The 22,497-nt window shown below is 37.9% G+C and overlaps 1 protein-coding gene across 3 annotated transcripts in view; it reads right to left on the bottom strand.

Annotated features, from left to right (window-relative positions):
• The window catches only part of LOC150098116 (polyamine deacetylase HDAC10-like), a 420,755-nt gene that overhangs the window by 338,429 nt on the left and 59,829 nt on the right, over positions 1–22,497 (bottom strand). For all 3 annotated transcript variants that reach the window (XM_090406206.1, XM_090406205.1, XM_090406204.1), the window contains exons 5-6: positions 11,306–11,346; positions 5,364–5,463 (exon numbers count right to left, since the gene is read on the bottom strand). In XM_090406206.1, the coding sequence (XP_090262332.1) occupies positions 5,364–5,463; positions 11,306–11,346 (141 nt within the window). The remainder of the gene's footprint in view (positions 1–5,363; positions 5,464–11,305; positions 11,347–22,497) is intronic.

Below are 22,497 nucleotides of genomic sequence, written 5' to 3'. Positions count from 1 at the left end.
CACACAAAGAAACCACTCCTTACCCTCTTGCTCACAGTTTCCTTTCGTAACTTCCAGGGATGGCCTCTTGTCATCACTCCTTCCCGCTGATCAACCAAGCGAAAGAACTCCCCAGTGTCAACCCTGTAACCACCTCTCAACAGTTTAAAAGTCTCAATCATATCACCTCTCCTTCTTCTATCCGCCAAACTCTGCAGTCCACATTCTCTCAGCCGATCCTCATAACTATCATTGTACAGTCCTGAAACCATCTTTGTCATCCGTCTTTGTATCCTTTCCACAGTTAATTTATCCCCTTCAAATCCTGGGGACCAAATCTGAGAACAATAGTCCAAGTGTGGTCTGATCAGAGACTTATACAACGGAATGATAACCCTCTTATCTCTGCAGGTCAGTGTCCTTCTCATAATAGCAGCAATCCTCTGTGTTACCTTCACCACCTTTGCAATATGTCCCCTAAACTTCAGGTTTCTATCAATCATCAACCCCAGATCTCTTGTCTCCCCTACTTCCTCCAGTATAACTCCTCCCATAGAGTATGCAGCATCCCATCGATGTTTCCCAAACCTCAAGACCTTACATTTTGCTGCATTAAACTGACACCCCCATTCATTTGCCCATCTATCTAGCTTATTTAAATCCTCTTGCAGGGCTACCACATCTGCGCTATTACTAATAATCCTTCCCAGCTTCGCATCATCCGCAAACAACTGAATATCCCCCTGCAATCCACTGGCTATGTCATTGATATAAAGGTTAAACAATATAGGTCCTAGTACTGAGCCCTGTGGGACCCCACTTGTAACCTTCTGCCTCCTGGAAACTGCTCCACCATACACAACTCTCTGATACCTATCAGACAGCCAATCCTGAATCCAGTTGACCAATCTGACATCCAGACCCATGTGCTGCAACTTAAATATCAGCTTATCATGTGGCACCCTGTCAAATGCCTTCGCCAAGTCTAAGAAAATTGCAGTATATGCCTTTCCCTCATCTAATGCTCTTGTAACTTTATTATAAAAGGCTAGCATATTGCTAAAACAAGAGCGTCCTTTCACAAATCCATGTTGATTCTCACAGATAACATTACCCTCATCTGCCCAATGCTGTACACGGTCCCTCACTACTTTCTCCAAGATCTTAACAACTACTGATGACACACAGACTGGCCTATAATTAGACACTTCCAGTCTGTTACCACCCTTATGCAATGGCACTATCTTATCTTCCTTCCATTCCCTGGGCACCTTTGCCAAAGCCAGACTTTCATTGTAAAGCCACGTTAAAGGTATTGTCAATTCGCTAGCACATTCTCTCAAAACTCGTGGCGAAATACCATCCAGTCCCACAGCTTTACTGACATCCAGAGTACTCAGTATCTGAAACACACTCTCCTCCTGTACCTCCAGACCTCGTACCAGTCCTATCCCTCTAGCATTAAAACTGACTCCTCTAGGATGAAATACTCCAATAAAGTGTTCATTGAACAATTCCACTATGTCCTCTGCATCAGTCACTCTATTCCCATTTTTATCCCACAATATCATTCTTCCACAGTCATTTCTCCTCCTACTGGCCACATAGCTAAAAAATTCCCTAGGATTTTCTTTGGATCTTAGGGCCAATCTCCTCTCATATTCCAGTTTCGCTTTCCTTACCACACGAGTCACTCTTCTGGCCTGTGTCTTATATTCAAAAATAAAACTTATCTTTTCAGCAGCAACTTTTGCTGGCCTTTAGAAAGATAGGAAGATTACAATCCCAGTCCCAAGTATCTTGGTATTATTTTGAATAGAACTTTATCATATAATAAGCATCTTATGAATGTGGTTGCTAAACTGAGAACAAGGAATAATAGTCTCAGCAAACTAGCTTGTATATCCTGGGCATCTATTCTCTGTGCTTCTGAACTGAGATTAGCATACTTGACAGTGCTGTCAAATACGCTAATCAAGTGTGAATATTCAGGGTGTGCTAGGTGTGAGGTGCTCATCCACTGAATAGCAATATCACTGATATTATATTTTTGCATTTATTCCTGTTAAAGACTCTCTTAATTGTTTCCAGACTTTGTGTGATTCCTAAAAGTCTTCTTCTTCCTTTTATGTATTAGGCCTAGTGAACTGTTATTATGGAGCTGTCCTTAGCCCTTCTAAATCGTACCCGTCCCGAGGATAAGGCGGTTAGCCCTATGCCTCTCAGTTGTCCCATGTCTGTAGATGCATGTGTTCACAGGGCTGGTTTGCCTGTTCTGGGGGGACAAAAAAACACAAGTTGGGGGGTCCCCTATCTCTGTATGAGATCAGCTAACTTACCTTTCATCAAAAGAGACTAGATAAAGGTTCCTCACGTCACTGACAGGAATCGAACCCAGGTCTTTCTGACCAAACGGCTTTGTCTATACCAACTGAGTTACGGAGGCTGATTCCTAAAAGTAAACACAATATACCAATGCTTCAATGAAGAGGGCACCTTTCGGTTCATAAATAATGCATCACATTCGTGTTAATAGCCCAGGTGTACATTCAAAATACATATATCTTTGAGCCCTTTGAAAAGATGTACAGATGGTGCAGTGGGTCAAATTCTTAGTGTTCTAGTAGTTTTAAACCACTCAGAAGGCAAGATAGGGTGAGTGAGCTCTGAGACAACAGCACCTTAAGGCTGTGATTGGTTATTGTGTCAACCATTCCAGTTGAATGTTGTCATTTGTCATGAGTTTTTTTTTTTTTTTTCATCTGTTTTGCATGCGTGAAGTGTGAACTGATGTGGTAGGCAAATTTTTATATATAATGTAAACAAGTTTTTCATATATAATTTTCAATAAATTTATAACTTTTTTTGGTCATATTTAGCCTCATCTTCCTCTTCCAAATTTTATCCCCTTGAGTAATTCAAATATACCAACCAAATATATCATTCTGCTTCATTACTGTTTTTTAATATACAGTATCTTAAAACAAACACATTGTCCCCAACTCTGCACAGATTTAGTTACAATTCATTGATAAATAAAAGTATTCAAAGTTATCCTAAAATTAATTGCATTAGACCAATTAAGATGAGCACTGATGTGCTATACACTCTTTAAACTTTCATATATCGATAAAAATGCAATCATATGGTCAGACCAATGTGAATTTTTTTGCATGGGTTGCATAAGCCATGACAGCACACCCAACCGAAATGGGCATGTGATGCCACTGATGCTAATGTTGTCTGGCTGAATTGTTCATAAGTAAATTTGACATAGCTTTAAATCAACAATGCAAATTATATGTGATACTATTAGAACAATCCAGTATTTATGTCACAGGAAATAGGAAGAGATGAAAATCCATCTCTTCAGATAGAGGCATTATGACAATGCCTCTATTTTGGCTTCCAGTTCTAAGTCATAGAACCACACCAAAATGCAGCACAGTTTTAATATTGATATTAAAACTACAACCCCACTCCTTTGTTCAAGTAAAAACTCTATTCAAATCTTCCTGAAGGGAATTAATATCAGCAGTGCTACTTATATTTCTTCCCAACTTTGCATCATCAGCAAACAACTGAAGATTCCCAGTCAGTCTACATGATATATTGTTTACAAACAAGTTAAACAGCAGGCCCAAGGACAGAACCCTGGGGCACTCTACTGGTCACCTTTCTATTCTGAAACACTGCTCCATTATACACAACCTGCTAGTATCGTTCAGAGAGTCAATCTCTGATCCATCTAACCAATATACTATCTATTTCCATCCTCTGCAGTGTGTACACTGTACACCAACTTATCATGTGGTAATCTATCAAATGCTTTTGCAAAGTCCAAGAATATCACTGTATATGATTCTCCCTTACATGTTACCTTATCATAAAATGCAAGTAAATTACTAAAATAGGACCTACCTTTACAAATCCATGCTGACCATCATAAAGAAATCTATGTCCATCAACCCAATCCTGTATTCTATTCCTTACCAATCTCTCCAACACCCTGACTACACCTGCAGTTATACAGACTGGCCTATAGTTGGAGACGTCTTCTTAGAACCATGCTTGTGGAGTGGTACTATTTTGCCTTCTTTCCACTCCTTAGGAACCCTACTCACTACAAGACTTTCATTAAATAACCAGGTCAAGACTATAGCCAACTGTGGTGCACATTCCTTAAGAATACATGGTGATATGTCATCCATTCCCACATCCTTATTAACATCTAACCTAACCAACATCTGATACACCTCTGATTCTTTCACTTCCAATTCTCCTAATACTTGCCTCTCTTCTGTATATTGCATCATTTACCACCAGTATGATAAATACTGATAAAATGCTTGTTCAATAATTCCATTATATCCTTTGCAGCTGTTAATCTGCTGCCATGATTATCCACCAGTGTTAATCTGCCATAATTATTCTTCCTCTTGCTTGCTATGGAGCAGAAAAATTCCCTTGAGTTAACTCAAGGCCTTGAGTTAACTTTTGGCCTGCCCAGCCAATCTCCTCCGATATTGCATCTTTTCTTTCTTTATCATGCTCGTCACCTTTCTGGCCTGCACTTTATACTCATCATGGATCCAATCACCACCACCTGTCCTGTGCCTCCTCCATAACATTTTCTTTTCCAGCACAACTTGCTTGATTTCATCTATTTACTCACAAAACCCTTGGTATGCAATGATATATTGCTTTTGTCAGATACTGCCTTGTGAGTTTCCATGCATTGTCAACATCTTTTCTGCTCAGCTCAGGTAGACTGATCACTTACTACAATAACTTCTTGATGTTATGTGTTTAGGCTTAAGTACTTAGAATTCATGTCAGATGTTTAATGGAATGAAAACAGCACATGGTATGTGCTGTTTTCATTCCATTTTCACTCAAACAACTTCATTCTGTTTTCACTCAAGCAACTATTTAATGCTTCCAGTATTCAGCTCAGCCACAGTGGCATCTTCAGGGAGTAATGTATAAATTGAACAACATAGAAGCTACACAAAGAAAGAACTAAAGTCTACTTTCCTATAGACCAGGTTGTAAAGATTAAAAACTAGTTTGTAACTTGGAATGCCTACTTTTTAGGTATTTTAAATATAGGCCATATGAAAAGATCATGCTGGATGTTTAATTCAATTAAATGTCCAACATGACCTTGTCATGTGACCATGGCCTGTAGCAGCATGCAACTACATATTTTGTTCCAAACTCAATGTCTGTATCACCAATACCAACAGCACAATTGACAACCATTCATTTCAGTGATTCTTCTACTATTCACTTAAAACCTCATACTAATATTTGAAATAATTTAATTTCCTTATGAATATAAATAAGAGTATAAAAACAAGAAAAAATCAATACATACTTACAGAATGAAAAAAAACTGCAAAATAATTAGAAGACAGCTCTTCTAAAACTTCTGCATTAGTACAATCCTTTGTATTCTCTACAAGTTCAATATATTCCTTACTGAAAAAATAAATTTCACAGTAAGTCCAAATTACAAATCGAATGTTCAAAATTGTTCTAAAACATTCTTGCCATTAGGATAAATTTTCTTACTTTTCTCATCATTCATCATTTCCCAATATACACCCTTAAGGGATGTAACAGAATTTAATTTGTTCTTTGTCTGGCCTACAATAATGTCAAGTCTGAAATTTTGGTTTCTCAAGAATTGTTAAGTAAATTAACCCATTTAGATCTATGACTTTCTCTTGGTCATTTTCCTTGCATTTTTGTATCAAACATTTTCAAACATCACACTGACAGGCAGTCAGTGTGATGCCCAGGTATCAGTGATGAGAAGAGGCAGAGAGCAAGGATTATGAATGATATGTTAGTGGAAATGTGTGAAGACTGTTAATGTGTGGAATGATTTGAAGGATGATTTGAACTATATAAGAGTGGTGGACTGTATTTGAATAGGCTGGTGTGAGTTATTTGGATAGACTGCTGCTGAAAGGAAGATTATTAAGTGCAGAGAATGAATCTGAGCAAGTTAAAACCAATGTGAAAGAGCGAGAGAGTAAGGAAGGAGAAATTGCAGTGGTGCTTATGAATGAAGAAGTGCAATGAATGAGCATAGAGAAAATACGTGTGCAAGATAAACAGGGAGACTCATGATGGACAGGAGAACACAGAGTGAAAATGTTTGATGCTCAAAGAGGATGTGAATACAAGTATAGAGAAGAAGGGAATGGGATGATCTAGATGTAGGGAAAATAGTTGGATTTGAGGAAGTTTCCAGGATGAGTAAGGAGAAAAAGAAATAGCTCAAGGAAGCTATGGAGAAGTCACGTTTAATGTGACTTCTCCATAGCTTCCTTGAGGAGAAGTAACATTTAAAGTGGTATCAGTGAAACTTCCAGGAATGAGCTGTTATGATTGTATAGAAATGCTAGAAGAATCAGAAACAAGGAAATGAAATGGTTGTATTGAAGCATTCACCCAAAAATTGTTGGAATGAGTGAGGTATGATTGGATGAGGATGACATTCTGACAGGAATAGAGATGGAAGGGCATGAGGTATTTTGTGAAGCTAGAAAGAGTAAAAATGAGGTGGAGTGCTATTGATGATAGAAAAAAGAGTCGTGTCCATACAAGGTAGAGAAGGGAGAAATAGTGGTAATGGTTTTGAGGCAGTATGGTGTGAGATAGTGAATAATATGAAATACTTAGTTGGATGTTGCTATAGACCTGATAAAGTGAAGGTCAGTGACTATGAAATGCATAAGCAAATTAGCCAAGCAAATAGGAAAAGGGTGATTTTAATTGTGGCAATATAGATTGGGATGATGCATAGCAACCTAAAGTAAATAAAATGAGTTTCTCAAGTTTTTGAGGGACAACTACCTCAGGCAGTATGTAACAGAGGACACGCAAGATTTGAGGATCATGGATTTGATCATCTCATCAGAGGACATTATTATAAATGTGGTGCCAAATTTCCCTCCTGTTGGTGACAGTTACAATGAAGTGATTACCTGGTAGATGCCAGCTATGTAAGGAAAGGTAATGTGGAACTACAAGGCTGGTTATTATGAGAAGCTCATGAGACAGCTTTCAGATGGAGCATGGAATGAGGAATTGGGTAAAAAGGACATGAATGCTACTTGGGTTGTATTCAAGAACTATCTGGTAGAAGCAATGTTTAAATGTATTCCAAAGGTCAGAAGGTTAAATAAAGTAGGTGTGAAATGTGGATGAATGAAGAGAAGCAAGCAATACAGTGAAAGAAGGCATTATGGAGGCAACAAAAGATGAGTGATGATAATCGATTCCATGAGGAGTACCAAGAACAGGCAAGGAGGGTCGCTCAGTTTGTAAAGATAGCAAAAGTATAGCATGAGCAGCAGTTAACTAAGCTAAAAAAAAAAAAAAATTTCCTAGGTATATTTGATATGCAGCCAGCAAAGAAAAGAATGATTATGGTAGGATGACACTCGTTGGAGAAAATGGCATAAGGACAACTACTACAGAGGATATAGTTGAGATATTTAATTACCCATCATAAAGACCTTTCCTTATTGTGAATGCAATACCATAGAGAGTTTGAGAGCAGTGGATGATGAGGAGGAGAGACTGACTGTGAGTGGACAAGTGATATATGGAGAATTAAGCAAACTTGATGCTAATAAGGCTGTGGGACTTGATATATCACCATGTATTTTGAGGGAATGTGCCAGGGAGTTGACATCTGGCTTGACATATTTGTTTAATATGAGTTTTATATTGGGTCTAGTTCCAAATGATTGGAAAGGAGACAAGATTGTACTGCTTCATAAAGGAGATGACAGAACTCAAGTATCAAATTATAGGCGAACATGTGTGTCAGATATAGTGGTTAAAGTGCTGGAGAGTCTGGTGAGAACCAGAATCCAGAACTGGGTTGACAAAAGTGGTATTATCTTTTACAGACAGCATGGATTGGCTAAAGGGAAGTCATATTTTAGCAATCTACTTACTTATTACAATAAGGCTGCATTGGATAAGGGAGATGGATACACAGTATTGTACTATGATTTTGCAAAGGCTTTTGATAGATTACTGCAAGACAAGTTGATAGTCAAAGTAGAGCAGATAAGGTAATATCCTGGAAGAGGAAAGATTCTGGTGGTGTGCCTCAGGGATCTGTTTTAGGGCCATCGCTGTTTGACCTGTATATTAATTATATTGGGAAAGACTTGATTGGTATATTCAGTTGTCTACAGATGATGCAAAGTTGGGACAAACTATGAGGAGTAGACTAAATGCTGTAGCTTTACAAGAAGACTCGAATAAGATGAGTAAATTAGCACTTGAGTGGGAATGCCAGTTCAATGTTGCAAAATGTAAGGTTGTAAAATTTGGAAAACAAAGATGGGATGTAGAATTTACTCTGGGTGGGGATATATTGTTGAAGGTGGAAGAAATAAGTGATATTGGGATGGTGGTGTATAAGGATCTGAAATTTAGTGGACAAATTGTCAAAATTGTGAAGACAACACAATGAATTCTGCCAATGATGCAAAGAATACTGACTTGTAGAAGTAAGGAGATTCTGGTTCCATTATATCAGGCCTTGATTAGGCCACATATGAATTACTGTGCAAAGATTTGGTCACCTGGTTTTCAATACAATGAAGAGATATTGGAAAGGGTACAGAGTCGATTGACTAAGATAGTTTGTGATCTCTGGAATGTCAAATATGAAGAAAGATTGAGAAGATGCAATTTACAGAGTCTAGTGGATAAGAGGAAGAGAGGTGATATGATAGACTTAGAGGTTAGTAAGGGGTTGTTATAATAGTAAAATTGAAGAGGCTTTCATAAAAAATGGTGGGAGATTGGGGGGGGGGGCAAACAAGCGGTTATCCCTAGAAGCTGTATAAGGCAGGTGTGAGCTGGGGGGGGGGGGGGGGTGAGCAGGTTTTTTGTATGGAGAGTTTGTGAATGATTGGCATTCCTGAGAGCATGGTGTCTTCAGAGAATTTGAATGTGTTGAAGGCACAGTACAATGAACTATTATGTATGATAAAGGAACCTCCTGGATGAGTCATCTAGGAGGTTCTTCTAGGAAGATGCTATCATGTAGATGGCATCTTAAGATAATAATAATAATAATTAGTTTTGTAATGGCTTACATTTCCCATTCAGTTTAAATGTCCATACTAACTTAGATTTGCATTCTTGACACATTCTTGAACACTACTAATATCAACATCTTTGGAATTTTCATCAACTATTGATACCATCTGTCCACTCTCTTAAATTTCCTTAGTGCTTTCTTATCTAATACTGCAAACTCTGGCATTTAACTTATTTCTTTCTTATTCTGCATAAATTTATTCAAGTGGACTCCATATACTAACTGTATTTAATTCTACTGTGTATTTCTATATTTAGCTGTCTTAATTAAAAGTTTTACCTAAACAGTTGAAATGACAATCTTCTCTATAACTCATTACTCAGAATGCAGTTAATGTTTTCCATGTTCCTGCCTGTTTAATTTTAATACCTTTTGAAATTTTTGATACTCATTTTCACATATATTTTGCTTATTACATTGTTCTGAATTATAGCTGAAGCAACTATAGCTAGGAGACCAGTCAAGTATGTGTGTGTTGTTCATCTGGCCAGTTTGTCTATTATGCAAGAGATCAAACCTGAGTTTCTGGAAGATATAATCATGCATCCTCCATATGAAATTGGTTAACTTACAAATTTCATACCAAAATTGTTACAGCAGTCATTCAACTTGGGTTGATTTATTTAAGAATATAACATTATCTGCATAAAGTAAAAAGCTCAGTTTAATATCTCTGATAATGATATCAGGTGTTTAAAATCACTTTCATTCATAATGTTACCCATATATTGTAGATGATGAACAACATTTGGATACAGTGCTTACCTCTGCTTATACCTGATTTTAGATCTTATATATATTTTTTGTCTGCTGAATCAGAACTCAAGTATAGTTTATATATTCCTGGTTTTCCTTTTTAGTCGTTTCCGACTGTAGGTGACTTTGTAGGCTATGCCACCAAAGTATTCCTGGTGAGATTTCTACAGGGTAATTCATCATTGCTTTCCCCCTCCCATTTTATCTGGGCTCAGGACCAGCATATGGCTGGGATGTATTCAGGACTGTAATCCATGTGTGTTCTGGGGGAATAAAAACTCCAGTTTCCAGATGGAAAAAACCCGACTACCTCCATATGAGACCAGCTAACTCACCTTTAGTCAAAAGAGATAAAGGTTCCTCACATCACTGACAGGAATTGAACCCAGGTCTTTCCAACCAAAGGGCTTCATCTATACTGATTCAGCTACGGAAACTCTTAGCTTATATATGGCTTTTCATATCCAATTGACATAATATACATATAGTATTTTAAAAGAAGAATTATTTTCTTAACTCCTTATCATATGCCATTTTTTCAGTTGTACAAAACTTAGAAATACAGATTTCTCTAACATTTCATTGATTTTTTGACTACAGCATTTGTTTTGAAAAAGTGATACTTAAATAAATCTCATCAGTAACACTCAGTGGCAAAACTGCTCTGTAATTTTCACATTCAATTTTATTATTATTATCAACACCTGACCTCAATGGCAAATTAAACATTGCGGATTTCCATTTACTTCTATAAATTGCAAATTTCTCTATCCACATTTTATTGAATCCTCTGTTTTCTTCGATTATTTTTCTTTTTCTTGAACTCATTAGGAGGGTTATTATCAAAAATTTACCTGCAAGTAAAAACACAAATTCAACATAATAACATAATAAAAATTAATTTGTGCATAACATTACCTGACATTAAATTAAACACCAGTTTAGTACCACAATAAATAAGTTAACTAACAGAATATTTATTTTGACGGTTAAAATCCGTATGTATCTAAAAACCGTGGTGTTTAACAGGACAGCTGATCAATTAGTTCAAATTTTCGCTGGTGCTAGTTATCTTAGGCAAGGTTAACATTTAGCGGTATTTCAAATGTAAAGTAGTTGTCAGTTTTCATGTCATAAAATTTCATGCATAACAACGTCACATGCATAGTATCTAGTGCCACGAACAGGCCATATCAAAAAACAATATTTAGTTGTTTGTATTAATTATGTATCTTTTAATTCAATATAAAAGAGCCACACTTTGTTCAGCCAAGAGCCACATGCGGCACATGCCACACAGCAAAACAAAAAAAAAAAGAAAGAGCAAGACAGTCATTTTTATATATAAGATATTCTTAATAACCTAAACCATGAGTTAAGTTCATTATTACACTCAATGCCTTTATATGTTAAGAACAAAACTACCTGTGAATTAGTTGCAGTTCTTCTTTCTTTGCAGGTCTAGGCTAAAGAAAAAAAAAGCCATATTTTACTTTAAAAAATTATTGCTCGTGTACTGCTAAATATCTTCATTACTAACTGATTTCTAACTTTTCAAATAAATATCACTTATATTAGTAGCGATATGCAGCTGTTTGAAGATGATGTAAAGTTGGAAAAAACAATGAGGAGGAGAGCAAATGTTATGGCCTTACAATAGGATCTTTCTTTCATTCAAGGTTACATGATGGTCAGCATTCATTGTGAAGAATTTATGGAGCCAATTGAATGTAAACTAATTACTCCAACATTTATTACTAATTACTATTACTAATTACTAAATGGTGTACAGTCCTACTGTTATGTTGGATGAAGAGTTAGAGGCTAATGAAAATGAGGTTGAAGAGCTCTTGCATAACCTAGATAAGAATTTGTTAATAGGGATAGATGGAATATCAGCCAGTTTAATAAAGGAATGTTCAGCTGAATTGGCTAGGCCTTTCATGCATTTGTATAACTCGAGTCTCAGCTCAGGAATGATACCACAGGAATGGAAGAATGTATGATAGTTCCATTGCACAAGGGTGGTGCAAAAACTGATGTGTCTAACTACCGACCTATTAGTATCTCTGGTGTGGTAGTGAAGATTTTAGAGAAGTTGGTAAGAACTCGCATACAAAAATAGGTAGACAAGCATTCTATACTCTTCAAGGAACAGCAAGAGTTTACTAAAGGAAGGCCATGTTTTAGCAATTTGCTCGTATTTTATAACAATGTTACGGCCAAGCTGGATAAAGTGAATGGATAACTATGATAACGTTGGATTTTTCTAAGGCATTTGATAGAATACCACACGAAAGGCCATTGCATAAACTGGAGAATACGGGATTGGAATATATACTCTTGACTTGGATCAAGAGATGGTTGACAGACATATCAGAAAGTGGTATACAGTGGGTTTGAATCTATGAGATTTAAGGTGACCAGTGGTGTACCTCAGGGTTCAGTCCTTTGGCCATTATTGTTCAATCTCTACATTAATGACATCAGGCAGGATCTAACATCAGTTATGCAATTGTTTGCCGATGATGCAAAGATAGATAAGTCAATCAGGGATGCTACTGATATTCAGCAATTACAAAATGAATTGAATAGGTGGGAAATTTTGGCAAACAAAGATGACTGTCAGTTTAATGCTAAGAAGTGTAAAGTTATGCACTAAGGCATGATTGAATTTCCAGCAGTATAGTATGTTAGTGTGATTATGCCACAAGAAACTGAGGAGGCAAGGAATCTTGGCATATTGGTGGATAAGAATTTTAAATTCAAATGTCACATAGTCATAGTTGCAAATACAACTCGGAGGATAATTGCAATGTTGAAGCGAACCTTGACATGTAAGGATAAGGAAGTCATTTTGCTTCTTTTTAAGAGTTTGATATGACCATACCTGAATTATCATGCAGAGATTTGGTTTCCCAGGTTCCAAGGGGATAGAGAAGCTGTGGAAAGGGTTCAAAGAAGAGTTACAAAGATTATATCCTGATTATGGGATTTAGATTATGAGGACAGATTGTGAGTATGTGGATTACAGACTGGTCTGGAGGAAGAGAGGTGATATGATAGACGTCTATAAATTTTTGAATGGGTGTTGTAGGGTATCAACTGATGAAATTTTTCGTTATATGGAAGGTGGAGAGAGAGAAAGTTCATGGGAACATCCATGGAAGTGTTTTCACAGTCAAGAAAGGGGTAAAATCTAGGTTTTTCTCCCAGAAAGCAGTGAGTGGAATAGTTTGCCTTTAATGGTAGCAGGTGCATCTAGTGTGAATGAATTTAAGAGAAGGTATGACATCTGGTTGGGTGATTTATAGCTTTCCTCAATGAGTCCTTGACTCCTGGAGGTCTCAGATAATAATAATAATAAAACTAATTACTCAAACAAGCATATGCACAGGACACAGGCTATGCGATACTATACTCCAGAGGCAACTGACTAAGGTAGTTTCTGACCTCTGGAATGTCGAGTAAGAGGAAAGATTGAGAAGATGCAACTTGCAGAGTCTAGTGGACAGGAGGAGGAGGGGAGATATGATAGACACCTACAAGTTATTAAGGGGTTGTTATAGGATCAATGCTGGAGTGGTTCTACGGAAAATAGTGGGAGATCAGGGGATCTCCCACTATTATGATGATCTGTGTGTTTGATAAAAGGACCTCCCAGATGAGTCTTTGACTCCATGGGGTCTTGGGTAATAATAATAATAATAATAATAATATATTGTAAAAGAAATTACAGAATGGATTTTATTCTTATAAAATTACAATTGTGCTTTAGCATTAAGGTGGTGAAGGTAACCCAGATGATTGCTACAATACTGAGAAGGATGCTGACTTGCAGAGATAAAAGAGTTGTCATTCTATTGTAATAAAGCCCTGATCAGACCACACTTTGACTACTGTTCTCAAATTTGGTCCCCAGGATTTCAAGGGGATAAATTAACTGTGGAAAGAGTACAGAGGCAGATAACAAAGATGGTTTCAGGACTATACATTATGAGGATGGGCTGAGGGAATGTGAGCTACAGAGTTTGGTAGATAGAAGGAGAGGTGATATGATTGCGACTTTTGAACTGTTGAAAGGTAGTTACAGGGTTGACTTGGGAGTTTTTTCACTTTGTGAAACAGGGGGAAGCAGCAAGGACAAGGGGGCCATCCCAGGAAGTTACGAAAGGAAGCTGTGTGCAAGAGGGTGAGGGGTGGTTTCTATGCATGGAGAGTGGTTGAACCCTGGAATGCATTACCTGATAGGGTGGTGAGAGAGCACGAACGGTCAATAAGTTCAAGGAGTGCTATGATAGACTTTGTCTTTTGTAGGAAGGACCTCCCATGGTGAGCTTTTGACTCCATGGAAGCCTGAATCATAATAATAATAATAATAATAATACAATAAGTAGTGATGAGAAGTAAAAAGTGACTGACTTGAGATCAGTAATTATAAACTTTGTTTGCTCACACTTGGATAAAGGATTAAACTAAATTTATGATAGTCTAACCAAGTGAAAAATAAACTTTCAACATCTTTCTCTAAATCCAGAGTAATTTAATAAAAAGGTGGCACACCATTTGGCAACTCCTATAGATAGAGATGACCTTGCTAATGCTTCTGCCTTCTATCTCCTCTTGGGCCTGGTTCCCACTGAAGAGACCCCAATAAAGGTTGAAACTAGTCTGGGTAGTGGCCCTTCCCTTAATGCATAACATTATACATATCTGCAAGGAGATGTGTTTTGCATTATGGGAGATACTGAGATAGGATTGATGTCATCTTGCTCCACCTTTGCAACGAGCTTCCCGGTGTTGTACCACCTTACCCCAGTTCTGAAGATATCCACAAGGAGATGTGTTTTGCATTATGGGAGATACTGAGATAGGAATGATGTTAGCTTGCTCCACCTTTGCAACAAGTTGCTCGGTGTTGTACCACCTTACCCCAGTTCTGAAGATACTTTCAGGCACAAACGTTGTTTGCTCACACTTGGATAAAGGATTAAACTAAATTTATTATAGTCTAACCAAGTGAAAAATAAACTTTCAACATGTTATGTATGTTGAACATAAGATTAGTTTCATTTGATTTGATGAAAGCAATTAGGGCTCTAAAGACATTATTATATCTATTAATTGCATGTGTTCTCTAGCCAGTTAGCCTGTTTTGCTAAATAAAAAACCTAATCACATACAGAATGTGGAGGAAGAAAAAAAACTACATATATATATGTGTGTGTGTGTGTACTCGAAATAAATATATAGATATTTGAAATAATATGAAGGGGATTATAAAAGAAGTGCAAGTGACGGGGGAAGAACGAGACCCTTTTCCTGTTGCATAGATTTTTTAGATGGAAAGTTCTTGGTGAGTGAACATTACCACAATGCATTGTGAATGTTCGGGGTTATTATTAAGCAGTTAATTAAATAAAATATATAATGCATTCCACGGTTCAACCACCCTCCATGCAAAGAAACCACTCCTCACCCTTTTGCTCACAGTTTCCTTTCGTAACTTCCTGGGATGGCCTCTTTGTCATCACTCCTTCCCGCTGTTCAACCAAGCAAAAGAACTCCCAAGGGTCAACCCTGTAACCACCTCTCAACAGTTTAAAAGTCACAATCATATCACCTCTCCTTCTTCTATCCACCAAACTCTGCAGTCCACATTCCCTCAGCCGATCCTCATAACTATCATTGTACAGTCCTGAAACCATCTTTATTATCCGCCTTTGTACCCTTTCCACGTTAATTTATCCCCTTCAAATCCTGGGGACCAAATTTGAGAACAATGGTCCAAGTGTGGTCTGATCAGGGTCTTATACAATGGAATGATAACTGTTTTATCTCTGCAGGTCAGTGTCCTTCTCACTATTGCAGCAATCCTCTGTGTTACCTTCATCACCTTTGCAATATGTCCCCTGAATTTCAGGTTTCTATCAATCATCAATCCCAGATCTCTTGTCTCCCCTACTTCCTCCAGTGTAACTCCTTCCATAGGGTATGCAGTGTCCCATCGATGTTTCCCAAACCTCAAGACCTTACCTTTTGCTGCATTAAACCAACACCCCCATTCAATTTGCCCATCTATCTAGCTTATTCAAATCCTCTTGCAGGGCTGCCGCATCTGCGCTATTACTAATAATCCTTCCCAGCATTGCATCATCTGCAAACAACTGAACATCCCCCCTGCAATCCACTGAAAATGTCATTGATATAAAGGTTAAACAATATAGGTCATGGCACTGAGCCCTGTGGGACCCTCTGCTTCCTTGAAACTGCCCAACCATACACAACTCACTGATACCTATCGGCCAGCCAATCCTGAATCCAATTGACCAATCTGACATCCAGAACCCATGTGCTGCAACTTAAATATCAGCTTATCATGTGGCACCCTGTCAAATGCCTTCACAAAGTCTAAGAAAATGGCAGTATATGCCTTTCCCTCGCCTAATGCTCTTGTAACTTTATCATAAAAGGCTAGCATATTGCTAAAACAAGAGCACCCCTTTACAAATCCATGTTGACTCTCACAGATAACATTACCCTCATCTGCCCAATGCTGTATATGGTCCTTCACTACTTTCTCCAAGATCTTAGTAACTACTGGTGACACACAAACTGATCTATAATTAGACACTTCCAGTCTGCTACCACCCTTATGCAATGGCACTATCTTAGCTTCCTTCCATTCCATGGGCACCTTTCCAGTAGCCAGACTTTCAATGAAAAGCCAGCTCAAAGGCACTGTCAGTTCCCTTGCACATTCGCTCAAAACTCGTGGTGAAATATCATCCAGTCACACAGCTTTACTGACATCCAGAGTACTCAGTATTTGAAACACACTCTCCTCCTGTACCTCTAAACCTCGAACCTGCCCTATCCCTCTAGCATTAAAACTGACTCCTCCAGGATGAAATACTCCAATAATTGTTCATTGAACAATTCTACTATGTTGTCTGCATCAGTAACTCCATTTCCATTTTTTATCCCACAATATCATTATTCCACAGTCATTTCTCCTCCTACTGGCTAGTCATATCTAAAAAATTTCCCTAGGATTTTCTTTAGATCTTAGGGCTAATCGCCTCTCATATTCCAGTTTCATCTTCCTTACCATACTAATCACTCTTCTGGCCTGTGTCTTATACTCTTCATGCATCTTCTCCTGTCTCCTTATATCTCTACCACAGCCTCTTTTTCACATGCAATTCCTGTTTAATATTGTTTGTCATCCACTTTACTCCAAATTGTGTCCTCTTCTTTACTCGTGGTATACAACTTACCATTGCGGCTTACAAATATTCTTTCATAATTTCCCATGCACTAATGATATCCTGGCCTTCCAATTCCTCCCTCCATGAAACTTCCCCAAGTTGACGTCTTAGACTATTACAGGGTGTCCCAAAATTCACGCAAGAAGTAATTTTGATAGAAAACACAGGTTTTTAATTAAAAATTGTAATTTCTTATTGATTCATAAAGTATACAGTATAGGGTTATGCATGGAATAGCATATCGGGTAAATGGTCTCCACAGCTTTGCTGGCACATACGCACTCTTTTGTCGAAATTTTCCATGACCGTTTTGCATAAATGTGGCTGAATTTCGTTGATACAGCGCTCAATTTCCTCCTTCAAGGCGTGAGTGGTCGTGGGCTTGTTGGCATAAACCTTAGACTTAAAAAAAAAAAAAAAAAAAACCAAAGAAAAAACAACGGCGTTAAGTCACATGATCTGGGCGGCCAATTCTGATCACCAAAACGGGAAATTACACGACCAGGAAATGACTCATGCAGTAATTGAATTGTTTCTCGGGCTGTATGGCATGTGGCACCGTCTTGTTGAAACCACATGTCGTCCACATCCATATCTCAATTAAGGCAGAAAAAACTGGATTATAATGTCGCCATAGCGAGTACCATTAACTGTTATTGCCTTACCAGAAGCCTTTTCGAAGAAGAATGGACCGATGATGCCTCCAGCCCAAAATCCGCACCAAACAGTGACAAGTTGTGGATGCATTTGTTTCTCAACAATCACTCGTGGATTTTCTAAACCCCAAATACCAAAATTTTGTCGATTAACGAAGCCATCAAGATGAAAATGAGCCTCATCGCTGAAGATGATTTTTTTCGAAAAATAAGCATCCACTTGTTGTTGTTCCATAACCCATTCAACGAACTCTCTTCGCTGTGTGTGGTCAGTAGGCTTCAGTTCTTGAGTCAATTGAACTTTGTAAGCATAAAGATGCAAATCTTTCGTGAGAATACGCTGTAGAGAGCTTCCCGAAATGCCCAAATCAAGACCATGGTGCCGAATTGATGTTCCTGGACTCTCAGCAACACTCTCACGAACTGCTTCGATGTTTTCTGTTGAACGACTTGTTGAAGGACGGCCAGAGTGTATAAGATCACTAATTGATCCAGTTTCCTTGAATTTTTTAATTAATCTTTTCACAGTTGATGAAGTTAAATCACTATTCCGACCATATTTTGTACGAAAATTGCGAACTGTAGCTGCCAAACCTTCATTATTTTTAAAATATTGCTCAACAATGAAAATGCGTTGTTCTTTCGTGTAGCGCTCCATTTTTAATAACCCTGAACTGTCAGCTGTCACGCTGTCTATTTTTTTCTCGTTGGCAACACTTTACCGCACAAATGGCGCTAAATTTAAATATTGCGTGAATTATGGGACACCCTGTATAATCACCTGCCTTATAATTTTACATACGTTCCCGTCTCTTTGATACTCCTGCATGTCTATTCATTTTCCAAGTCAAAACCATATGGTCACTCTCTCCAACTGGTGGGAGAGATGTCATCTCAGTTACTATCAACTCTTCTGATGCTATAACCAAATCGAAAACTCTTGAATCTCTGGTCCCCTCTATTACATGTTGCCTAAGACATTTGTCCCTCAAGAAATCTAGAAATTCCATTCCCTTATTGCTACATGCATCTTCCTCTCCCCAGTTTATACTACTGTAGTTAAAATCTCCCATAACAATCATTCTTCTTGCACTTGCCAAACTCAACTGTCTAAACATTTCCTGGTCCCCGCCCTCTGTACTCCTGGTTCTGTAGCAACACTCCACTAAATATCCCGTCTTGCCTATCGCTACCTCACACCATATGCTTTCAAAATCATTAGTGTCACTACCTTCCAAAGTCTCCGCTCTTAGAGGACATAGGTCGTCACTTATCATAAGCAGTACTCCACCACCACGCTTTCCCTTCCTATCCTGCCGAAAAATGCTGTACCCAGCGACTTCTATTCCTGTTATTATATCCTCTTCTGTCAACCACGTCTCAGTGATCCCAATAATTTTTGGCCAGGCTGATGCTATCTGCGCCACCAATTCCTCTCCCAAATTTTCACAAAGATATAATCCAGACATTATACTAATAAATGAAACTCACCTAAAACCTGCAGATAATCTGAAATTGAGAGGATACCTGTTCTATAAAAATGACAGACTGGACTACAAAGGCAGTGGCACTGCCATTTTCGTCAAAAGCTACATTAAGCACAATTCAATAACCAACTCATCAACTACAAATTTAGAGATTACAAGCATTGAAGTATACACAAACACAGATGGTAAGCTCAAAATCTATTCCGCTTACAACTCACCAAGAACTTTGCTGTCGGCTGATGCTGATTTAGATACTGCACACCCTAATGCCATACTTGGCATTAAGGTGTCCATCATCATCTCTGGGGTTCTGAATTCAAAACACACCTGCCTTTTCAGACAATAATATACTGCATTAGAAAATACGAAGTGGCGACGTTTGTTTTCCCCTCTTCACCGGATATTGTTTATGGTTATTGATAATCTTCAGGCAGCTATCTCTGTTTGATTATCAGGGTATTGAACAACATCCTCAGTCTCTGAATATTAGACTGGGGTAAAACGGACGCTCCTACTTGTTATAGGGAATAAAAGATGTTAGTGGGTTTTTATATTTTATATTTCTCGATTATTTATCAGTTCATTGCCATGCCAAGAAGTTAAGATTTCATCTATACACGCAAAGCTAAGCCTCACATATGCCAAACAATCATAAATTAATATTGAAGCAATGCATAAAAACCATAGAACCCACCCTACTTCAAACAAATATAATGAGTTATGGATAGGGACCACGAGATGATGACAATGTCTGCCACCAAAGGCCGTTTATAATCATTGATAGTTTGGGCCAGCTATCTGTGATTGTATGGAAATGAAAGCCTCTTAATCTCCAAAAGGTAGTGGTAAAAGTCCTCAGCTCCTCCATTTGGCAAAAATAAAAGGTGATAACAGATTTATATATTTATTCATTTATTTATCTACAGACACCAGCTTATCGAAAATTATAGAGAAATTGCAATTAAAAATAAATTCTCTTTTGCTTAAAACACAGTTTGTTTTCAATTTTTCCTTAATTTGTGCTATATATTGGTCTAGTTGAAGGCCCGAAGTAGCTTGCAAAAGTTTCATGTTCTAGAGCAGGGTTTCCGTACAATGTAAAAAATTACAAAAAATATATACAATTGATAAAAATGAAAAACAAAATGCTTAAGCCAGCCACAGCACCAAATGTACTATAGGTTTATTAATAAACTTTCATGGGTTTGAACACATAAATGGGAAATATGTTTTATGGATATTCCAGTTAAGAAATTCCTTTGGCACAAATATTTACGTTATATATTCTTCTTTGGCACTATAGCCTCATGTAGGGCCTTGGCCTCCTATTATTGGGTTTTCATAACTCACTAAGAGGTGGGGTCGTTACCCCATGCTCAACCATCTGTAATTGTCTGTGAAGCATTGTGTTCTTATGATCAATTTGCTTGCTTTGTGGGAGGAAAAACCCCAGATAAACTAGGGAGAAAAACCCTGCGCTACACGCCCAAGACTGGCTAACTTGGCTATGTCTGAGAAAGATCCTTAACTCCTTATGCCAGCAACGAGAATCGAATGCAGGACACTCCTTCCCCAGGTTTATGGTTGCGGAGCGCGTAATCACTCAGCTAACTGCACGGACACGTTATATATCCCAGTAATAAATTGTCAAACCAGACCGAAAGTACAAATGGAGAATTTATATGTTTCTATACCAATACGAATTAATTCAGTGATAAGCTCAATGCAAATGTTTGGATCAGAAGACTGAAAACAGTAATCACTATTACAAGGAAATGAGGCATCATCCTGCTTGTCATTCTCATAATGCCAGACAATAATGGGTTGAGGGGGGCTGTGTGAATATTATTCCATAACATGTTCATGCTACAGGTTATCTATTATTATGGTAGGGCATGTAAACAAATTGTGTAATAGCATTAGTGATAGCAAATGTCTCAACATCATTATGTTTTTGATCTATGCAGTTGAATGTGATAATTAAAGTCTCTAAGAAAGATAACCTCACCATTACAAAAGTTGGACTCAAGCAAATCAATATTTAAAGTTAAGCTCTCATCCCTCCTTGTCTTAGTATCTCCCAAAATGCAAAGCACATCTCCTTGCAGATGTATATAATGCTATGCATTAAGGGAAGGGACACTACCCAGACTGGTTTCGACCTTTATTGACATTTCGTCAGTGGAGACTTAGTATCACCACTTCTGGGTCTAGCTCCCACTGATGAGACCTCAATAAAGGTCGAAACCAGTCTGGGTAGTGGCCCTTTCCTTAATGCATAACATTATACATGTTTGCAAGAAGATGTGCTTTGCATTATGGGAGATATTAAGACAAGGAGTGATGAGAGCTTGGTCCACGTTTACCACGAGATGCTTCAGTTCTGAAGATTCTTCAGGCACAAACTTTGCTTGCTTACACTTGGATAAAGGATTAAACTAAATTTATTATAGCCTAACCAAGTGGAACAAAAACCTTCCAACATCTTTCTCTAAATCCAGAGTAATTTAATAATAAGGTGAGATACCTTTTGGCAAATCGTATAGGTAAATATGACTTCTCCATTGCTTCCACCTTAGTATCACCACCTCTGGGCCTTGCTCCCACTGACGAGACCTCAATAAAGGTTGAAACCTGTCTGGGTAGTAGCCCTTCCCTTAATGCATAGCATTATACATGTCCGCAAGGAGATGTGCTTTGCATTATGGGAGATACTAAGACAAGGAGTGATGAGAGTTTGGGCCACCTTTACCACGTGTTGTCTCAGTCCTGACGATACTTCAGGTGCAAACTTTGTTTGCTTACACTGGAGAAAGAATTAAACTAAATTTATTATTAAGGGATGTACGATTCGTCACCAAGATGTGAAATAACTTGCGTTTGTCTATCGCCGTACTAGCTTGATTTTTGTTGTCGCTTTTATGCACTGATTCTTTTATTCATTTATTTATTATTATGTTATTTATTATTTTTTTTTTGTATGCTGGATCCAGTACTGTCAACATGTTCTGGTTTTAAATGATTCAGTGGCACTTGCAAAAGAATAATGCATGATGTGCTGACATTCATTCTGCAAAAAAGAATCGTTAGAAGACAGTCTCCTTGTTCCAATTTCTCAGATCCTTTGGTCCCTCAGCAGGCCACGAAACCTGCAAGTGAAACTGCTGGCATATCGGAGTTGACTGTTAAAAGAATTCGTTAAA

Source organism: Typopeltis vanoorti, chromosome 16 (genome assembly GCF_054136105.1).
Source record: "Typopeltis vanoorti isolate ZY-2024b chromosome 16, IOZ_Tvanoo_1.0, whole genome shotgun sequence".
NCBI classification, from domain to species: domain Eukaryota; kingdom Metazoa; phylum Arthropoda; class Arachnida; order Uropygi; family Thelyphonidae; genus Typopeltis; species Typopeltis vanoorti.
Note: the sequence above shows the minus strand (reverse complement) of the source record. Positions and strands in the feature narration are given on the sequence as shown.